At 38.7% G+C, this 8,478-nt stretch overlaps 1 protein-coding gene across 2 annotated transcripts in view; it reads right to left on the bottom strand.

Annotated features, from left to right (window-relative positions):
• Positions 1-329: 329 nt before the first annotated feature.
• The window catches only part of LOC111347341 (ribosome quality control complex subunit NEMF), a 62,378-nt gene continuing 54,229 nt past the window's right edge, over positions 330-8,478 (bottom strand). Inside the window, exons 13-32 of one of the 2 annotated variants that reach the window (XM_088726072.1) lie at positions 7,774-7,934; positions 7,147-7,243; positions 6,964-7,025; positions 6,691-6,754; positions 6,523-6,611; positions 6,119-6,222; positions 5,404-5,771; positions 5,044-5,207; positions 4,857-4,944; positions 4,433-4,470; positions 4,047-4,143; positions 3,771-3,845; positions 3,234-3,311; positions 2,376-2,802; positions 2,243-2,280; positions 1,853-1,891; positions 1,370-1,476; positions 1,037-1,080; positions 702-781; positions 330-501 (exon numbers count right to left, since the gene is read on the bottom strand). In XM_088726072.1, coding sequence (XP_088582198.1) covers positions 424-501; positions 702-781; positions 1,037-1,080; positions 1,370-1,476; positions 1,853-1,891; positions 2,243-2,280; positions 2,376-2,802; positions 3,234-3,311; positions 3,771-3,845; positions 4,047-4,143; positions 4,433-4,470; positions 4,857-4,944; positions 5,044-5,207; positions 5,404-5,771; positions 6,119-6,222; positions 6,523-6,611; positions 6,691-6,754; positions 6,964-7,025; positions 7,147-7,243; positions 7,774-7,934 — 2,298 coding nt within the window. In that variant the 3' untranslated portion in view covers positions 330-423. The remainder of the gene's footprint in view (positions 502-701; positions 782-1,036; positions 1,081-1,369; positions 1,477-1,852; positions 1,892-2,242; positions 2,281-2,375; positions 2,803-3,233; positions 3,312-3,770; positions 3,846-4,046; positions 4,144-4,432; positions 4,471-4,856; positions 4,945-5,043; positions 5,208-5,403; positions 5,772-6,118; positions 6,223-6,522; positions 6,612-6,690; positions 6,755-6,963; positions 7,026-7,146; positions 7,244-7,773; positions 7,935-8,478) is intronic. The other variant, XR_015989097.1, reaches the window with a different exon arrangement.

Raw genomic sequence — 8,478 nt, 5'->3', positions numbered from 1 at the left:
AGAGCTTGCCGTCAAAACGTTGACTGCCTGGGTCACAATTATTCCGCCGAGTCAGTCGAACGTCCTTTCCGTCTTGAGTGGATCATCAAATGATAGGAGACTCATCATATCGAACCCAGGATGCAGTCTTTACCAGAAATTGCCCAGAACTATATAGGTTACCTGACGCGCTTACATCAATCATGTGCGCACAGAAATATTTGACGATTAAAATGGATTATGTAAAATAAATTACAAGAAGTAAGCTGACCATTAGAAAAAGACTTGGACACTACAAAAATAATTAATAATAATAATAATAATAATCATAATCAACGAAGAAAAACGTATTTGACGTGTAGTCGATTAACCACGTGGCGGTTTATTAACACTATTTCTTTGGATAAAAAGGAATCTCCACAGTAATTCTTGCAATGTTACAGATCATTTCTTCTTCTTTTTTTGAAGGTTTGGTGCTGAAACTTTCACTTTTCCTGGAATGTAACGCGAAAGATCGTTGTCCTAGAAATAGAGTGGAAAACTAATGAAAATTTAAAAAAAAAGAAAAAAAGGAGAAGCACTGTCAGGGATGGTTTGCACAAAAGCTGTGAAGTGCGATTGACGCTTAGAATGCAAATAATGTGATGAATTACTTAAAGTTCAATAACATCGTTGACTACTTCATCTACCTACTAAAGTATCCCGAGCTTTGAAATTTTTACCTTGAGACTTTTAATTAAATCTTTCTCTCGCTGGGAAGCTTCTTTGGAAAACAGAAAAGTGCCCAACGCCGTCTTGGCAGCTAAGGAAGGAAACAAAACCTGTTAAATTTATATTTGTTTTTCACGAATCACAGGACGAGGTGAAATGTATCATTCTCGATTTTGTCGTCTAAAAAATTCTTATAAACTTGAGTTACAAATTATTTAATAGAACTCCCTCACCGAGTAAATTCAAATCCGAGTTGGCCAAGTAAATTCAGAGAAAATTCATAGAAAATTTAGAACTGAGCATCAGCAGAATATTTTGGGAAGAAAATCCGTACAGTTTTTCTAACCTTTTCCTCGGCGAGCTGTACCTGGAGTAAGTTTCACTTTAAACCTGTCGAAGAAATGGAAAAGAAAAGACAAATAAAACACACACACATCACTTATCTGAGAACTAGATAGGGGGGAGGGGGGAGGGAGGGCTCTTCGATCGTCATATTTTATTCAGGAATATACCAGGATGTTTTCTTACTATAAAAGATAACTTTTCCACAGCCCTTCTGACACAGAAAGATAGACTTTGGTCAGGGCTGATCTATCACCCAAACAACTTGAGTTTAGGGTGTCTTAGAAACTTAAAGAAAAAAAGAATAGTAAAAAAAAAAAAAAAACCGCTGTCTTACTTGTAGTTTTGTACCGCACCGTATGGAGCACACACAGGAATTGCAAACAGCAGTAAATCTTCAGACAGCGGACAACCTGTAAGAGAATCAAGCAGCGATACAGCTTCCTGCAAAGCAACGAAAATCGCCGAAAAGTTACCCAAGCATGACATCAACGGCAATCGGCAGAGTTTGAGTTTCTCACAATCTTGCTTAACTCAAAATATTCAGATTGACTGTGATCAAAATATTTTTTGCGGTTATTCTGAAACGGTGAATCATAAATCACGCTTGTAAGTAAAATCGGAGTTGACTTTTGTCGCAAGTTGCTGTGAAACCGTCATGCTATAACCAACCATTATCGAGTAATAACAGCACATTACTAAAATGAAACAGGCAAAGAATAAACCAAGTTATGAGCTGGGATGGTTAGAATTTTAAGAATCGTTTTTTAAAAAAAAAAACCTCCAAAAAAATCTCAATTAAAATTATTTCATTGCGTACTTTCGGTGCTTCGTCTTCTGCTTCGTCATCTGATACAGCCTGAATGAACGCAAAAAAAAGATCAATTTATATTAACTCGCGAAGTAACGAGAAAAGAAGTACTGCCTGGGATTTATTAAAACATAAAGAAAACAAATAAGTGAGTGAAACGCAATAAATACGCTACAAATATAAATATAAACAAATTAATAAATGAGTTTCTTCTTTACATTGTCGTAAAATGTGTAATTTATAATCACCAAACAGGGTGTCATGTCACTTTTCAAGTTTGCATGGCATTTTGTTTACGACCTCTGACTGTTAATCTCGCTAAGGCTGTAAAGTTTGATAAGGTTTGAAGTATTTACAAAATACTGAAAAGTACATAGTACAGCCGAACTGTCTACTTACAATGTCCTTTTCTTTCTCAGAATTCGCATATTTCGCACCTGAAAATAGAAAAAGCTGATTTACACTTCAGCACTTTCGGTATTTTACGGTTAATTACATAAAAAAAAAATTCATAAAAAAATGATTGTTGTACCTTCATCTTTTGGAGCACCCTCTTTGAGAGAATTGTCTTCTACACTGACTAGTTCCAAACTGCTCGCTTCACCAGCTTGTCTATCAGAAGAGTTCATCAAACCAGTCGCTGTCTCTTTACTGTCAATATCGTTACCTTCTCTATCGCCTTTATCCTGATAGACGCTTGAGTTTTGATTTGCAAAGTTTGTTTTTTTGCCTTTGTTTTCTTCCAAATCTTGCCTGGACTGGAAGCTGTTGTCCTGATCTTGGTTTTTACCGCCTCCTGTTGCAGACAGATTATTTTGATTTGAGTATTGGTCTTTGCTTGTCTGGGTTTCCCTTTTCCCTGGTTTACCGCTGGCTGGCCTGTTGGCGCAACTTCCTTTGCCCGCCTTCTTGTCTCTTTTCCTCTTATCAGCTTTGCTTTCTTTCGAAGGCCCAGCAGACTATAAGAGGAAAAAAACCAGCATTGTTTAAGAGGAAAAAATAAAAAAATTATCATACATCTGATGTATTGGGAAACGGCCGTGGTGCATTAGCTCACCATAATTCATGTCAAAATGTCTCGGGTCGGTTTACGCGCAATGTTTCTCCATCATCCACTGTTCATTGCAATCACCAAACTGTCCAGGAATCAAGACGTTATACTTGGGAGTACCTTTGAAGAATTCTCATTCTATCCATGAGAGTTGTAATAGACTTGCAGTTACTTGAGGCCACAGAAAACACTACAAGCTGTAGCAGGTATGCAAGTCAAGCCTCATTTTGATGCAGCCTTGCCAGTGAACCTCGTTCCGATCCAGACTCATTTCACCCTTTACAGATTACGCAAGGGGTAGGATAAATTCGATACTTTTTACATGCTAAAAATGATTACCGCTAAAATCTCCATTTTCATTTGTCGTTCCTCTTCATCCTGTTCGCCGTATTTCTCCTTTATTTTCCTAAGTTTGGTCTGAAAAGTGAAAAAAGTATAAATTGCTTTAAGCAAAGCCACTAAATCCTTCTGACAGGCCTTAATTAACACGGGTAATTCCTTAGATTTGTTTTTATATCGCTCCCGTTCATTTAGATAACAAAAGGGTGTAGACTTGAAATATCCAATTTTTTGTCGCTAATTTCAGGCCGGTCACGCTGGAAAATCATTCGTTAGCTTCCAAGTCTGTGAATTTTTATTAAAATCCTTAATGTTCATTATTTATTACGCTGCACAGAGTGGTCCATATTCAATGTCTGTTGCTTAAAATGAACGAGCGGAACTAGAATGAATTCATTCTAACCACTTAATCTACTATCATGCTCAGTCAAAGAAAGTGAATCTTAAACTTTCTCTGTGACATAAACAATCAACTAAATATTCAATTCTCCTCGCCGATATTAACAGTCTAACAGGGTTGAAAAAAGTGTGTCAAACCTTTCGTCCTCTCTTAGGTGGCTGCTGCTGTTGCTGTTTTTGTTTTTGTTTTTGGTGATGGTTTTGTTCAGATTTCTGTGGATAATATTTTTAAGGATCAGAAGATATTAGAAGCTGTTTCCCAAAATACTTTCAAAGCGAAATGCGAGGTCGAGCAGATATAAATCCTCTGATATTTTGTTGAATCCCCTACCATGAATTAAAACATAGGCTAATGAAGAGGATTTACAAGGGCTCATTTTCAACATCACCATTAAAAACAGAATGCAAACGTACCTGGTCATATTCTTCTCCTTCCTCTGTTTCTTGCTCCTCCTCATTCGCCTGCAAAGAGCCGTCTTCACCTTGTCTGACCTTCTTCTTTCGATTCTCTCTGAGATAAATTCGATTGTAATCATTAAAAATCTGTGGTGTACCTTGGTCTCGCAATGAAAAAATATGCCAATGTAAGATCAATATTGAGCACAAAGTAGCTTGGTATCGCACCTTCCCTTTTGAAAGAAAAGTGTATAACCTTAATTTCATAAAACAGTCGCCGCGTAAATCAGAAGACAAGTGCCAAGTGGCTGCACTTTATTCATAATAGAGATTTGTGCTCACTGCAGCGTGTCATTAAGTGAGAGTCAAGATTTACATGCGCAGGATTCATGGCTAATTATTACCTCCTCTGTTTCGCTGATAGACGCTGCTTGTTTGCGGGCTGAAAAGAAAAATAATGAGGAATATTAGGCCACGTTTCGATCGCTCAAGTGCTTGAAAACTAAAACAAAAACTGTAACAAAAACCAGAGTAAGTTCAGGCCACTGATCTGAAGCGCTAGAAAAAGTGAGTGACCAGGTGACGCGCGTTTTTTTTTTTCTTTCATCTGATTGGTTGAGGAAGTGAAGCAAGTTTTCTGGACCAGCCATAAAGGTATGGAAAGGAAAGCCAATCTATTTCCTGATGAAGTTTTTGATACGATAGGCAGTTTCTTGATAAGATCACGAAAACTGGCAAACTGAAACTCGGCTATAAGTTGCGCTTTCTTGCATTTTGCTATTCATGAAATGCAAGGGCGAGGAATGACATCTCAAATTCTCAAGATACTTGTTTGGTTTCCTCAGGATCAACACTTTCTCCTTCTTCACTATCTCTTCGGCTATTGCTTCTGCTTGTACCTCGCTGAAGGTGTACTCTAGAAACGAAGATAAAAGCACGATAAATTTAGAGTTAAACAATAGACTTAAACATTGCCATTGAAAATTAATCTATTAAAAATACAAACAAAACTTACTTTCCCTCCTTCGTAAGCTGTATATCGATGCTTGTATCAGGAAACAAGCTGTCTTCTTCATCATCGTCTGCTAGAGTAGCTCCCCCTTCGACAGCAGAATTCGGTGGATTTTCTGCCTCGCCTTCGTCACTTGGAATGCTCAGCTCTTCCTCTCCTTCAGCATCCTATGTCAAGTTCAAAGTGTTATATCATTGGATCGTTTCCCGATATATTTGGGTGGAAAAAATGCAAACGTTACTGTGTAAACAGTCTGTGTTATAATGTAAAGCTCTCATTAGCTAGTAATCAAAACAAAACAAAAAACAAACAAAACACGGTTGCTGGGAAATCAAGCACCGTTGAAAATCTCTCGGACCTTACCTCTACTATTTCAGTATCCTCCACAGCTCTGACTTTTCTCTCGTTCAAGTGATTCTCGATGGACGTTTCATCCAGTTTAAACAAAAAACCAAAGCCCATCATGAGGTAACATGGCGGCAAGAAGTTCTTTTTGCCCCTAATCATGAAGCTTCCTGTGGTAAGGTACTCTCCTGTGGGTGCTGTCTTGGACACCTGCGAATGATGCACCCACCAGGCTGAGGTCACAATCCGTGCCTCCCACGCAGCACTGTAGGACACCGCCATGCAACCGGCTTCATTTAGGGTCTTTGGCGGGACGAACTGACCCGTAGGGTTCTTTACTACAACACTTGTTGCACCATGGAGATCTGCGTGAACGTACACGTCTCCTGAGGAGAAAAGATATGTGATAATGATACATGACACAGAAACATGTAACTGGCCCCAAAACATATAGCCAGTGACCTAGCACGGGATACAAGCTCCTGCTGTACCTCAGAGTCAAGAGCTGAAAAATGTAACCACTGCTAACCTCGAGAAATTAGAAACAAGCTGAGAAGCGCTGAGAAGCGCAGAGAAGCACGTAAGCATTCACCAGGCGCACTCTCGAGAACCGTCTTGACCAAGTTTGACCGCGGGCAAACACGTGACTGGCGACATTCGTAAGAAAAACTTGGGAAGTTGACACGTTCCTAAAACAGTGTAGAAATAGAATGCAAAGTGAGCCACAACAGACCTTGTTCTAGATGCCTTTTGACCACAAGTTCGTTCTGCTGTTGGTCTCGGCCACCAATTACCAGGTAATTCTCAGAACTGATAAACCAAAGAAACTTTTCAAACCTAAAAAAACAAAAGAAATATTCATTTAATTCCCATCCCAGGAGATATATATTCATGTTATCTGCATCACTAATAACACATTCTTCAACATATTATTCCCTCTCTGTCTTCTACATTCATCAAGGCTCACTCCGGCTCAAGTTATCTAATTCACGCTTCTTACAACTCGTCTGCTTATCAGAATGGTGGTGTGTATGGCCGGCCTAAATTGTGGATAACTCTTGCTGTAAAACGTTGAAGGAAAAGTAAACGCTGATTGACTGTTATGACAAACTACTTCAAAGCTGCTTGCATTCTTACCAATATGTTTTCCGTGCTTTCTTAATTCTTGTTGTAGTCTCAACTTCTTTCAAGGTTTCCTTCGTTTTTCGCTCCGCTGATTTTAACGCCTGCGGTTAATAACAGTTAGATTTATCATGGGGATTTGCAAATTAAGCAACCAACAACCTGCGACACTGGGTAACTAACCTTTTCCGATGCATCAATTGTCTTCTGTTCCTTTTTGGAGGAAAATTTCTTCTTGTCATAAAAGCTGCGACGACAAGAGTGAGGATAAGTTCTACTGCAAAACTGGGGATACCACAAAGAGATTACATACAGGAAAAAAAGGTCTTTAAGACACCATCATATCAGAACAGCGACTAAAATCCGTTAAGGAATGAAATCATTTTACCTTCTACATGAGGCGCCAGGAATGGTCGTAAACAAATAGATATATTCTCAGTACATAACTTGCCGTACCTTCGTGCATTGGCATATGCAGATAAAGCCAAGTTGATGTCAATTTTAGTAAATTTAGAACCCTGCAAGATGGAGAAAGTGTACATCCATAACTAACTTCACGAAGGAGCACTGGGGGTTGCAGAACTATGAGAAAAATTTTGCGTGTCGAGAAAGCACAGTGCACAGCAGTCACAGACATACCTTGGTTTTTTTCTTCCTTTTCTTTTTTGTACTTTCATCATCTTCTTCTTCTTCTTCATCCGAATCAGGGTCTGATTCCGAAGAGTCGTACGGATTCCTACAGAATAATGTCGCAAAATGTATGTAATCATATTCACAAAGCAAGCAAACTCGGTTTTTGAAAAGACAAAAAGTTTCTAGAAATCCTTCGCCAAGATTTTTGGGGTTCCCTCTGCGAGACAAGGTCTCCTTTTTCTTTTGCTGTCCTCATGAAATAAAGGTAACGAGAGACATTCCTGTGCAAAGCCAAAGGAGGTAACAACGAGGACGAAATGTAACCTACGCAATTTAAAGGAGATATAGAGATGGGTAGAACAGTGGATACCTAAAACCAGTGCAATAATAAAGTTTTGAAATGGTGACTTCTTGACGCTAAGCTGTGTCTATGGCACAAAAGCCTATGGGGCGTAGCAATCAATCAAAAGTAATTTTAATGGAACGCACACCTAAAGATCCAAACTAAAGGAAGAGAAATCAGATGACTTTCATCAACCAGGTCTAAGAATCCCACTTAGGCACTCAAAAATGCTAGCGATCTAAACATTTGGTTAGGAGCCTACTGAAAGATGCCTAAAAAAGATATCAGACCTGAGGTGCATGGTGATATGATTAGTTTCCAGTTTTAGTGCACCAATAGCACATGCCACAGGGTCTCCTTGTGACTGTGCCTCTTTCACAATGTTGTTGATTTCAGACCAATCAATCTGGTTTGCTATGGCGCTGTTCACGATCAGGATTGCTTTATCCACCTAAAACATATAAGAAATCATCTTTAAAAAGTTGTAGTTTTGCACTTTGGTTAACATGTTTTCATTTTCGCGATGTAGTCACTACTGACGTCATTTCCAAATACGAGTTGTACTTTGACGTAATTTCCACATACGGTTAAAATTTGATGTAGCTTGTACTTTTAAAAACATGATGTCCCACTTTAAAACAAAATAACAAACACGTCCATAGTTCATTTCCTCCGGAATCTTCGGGTGTCAGTTGAAACGTAGGGACGGATATAAACTGTAGGTTACCCTGACAGATAATATAGTACTTCGTGACACATTACAACTTCAACATTCCTCGTTTAGGCTAAAGATTTTATTGGGAAACGAATTTTTTTTTTTTGGGGGGGGGGGGGGGAAACATCTTGATAAGATGATAAAAGGCAGGTAAAGTTTTACAAACATTTCATACCGGTAACGAGAAAAGAAGAAATTCGAGCGTTGAGTTGCATTGCTAATCTTACAACCGGAAAACCACGGTCTTTCTTGCCAGGACACTTTTGTTGTATTTAATACT

Source organism: Stylophora pistillata, chromosome 6 (genome assembly GCF_964205215.1).
Source record: "Stylophora pistillata chromosome 6, jaStyPist1.2, whole genome shotgun sequence".
NCBI lineage: Eukaryota > Metazoa > Cnidaria > Anthozoa > Scleractinia > Pocilloporidae > Stylophora > Stylophora pistillata.
The sequence above is the reverse complement of the archived record's forward strand: the minus strand, read 5'-3'. Positions and strand labels throughout refer to the sequence as shown.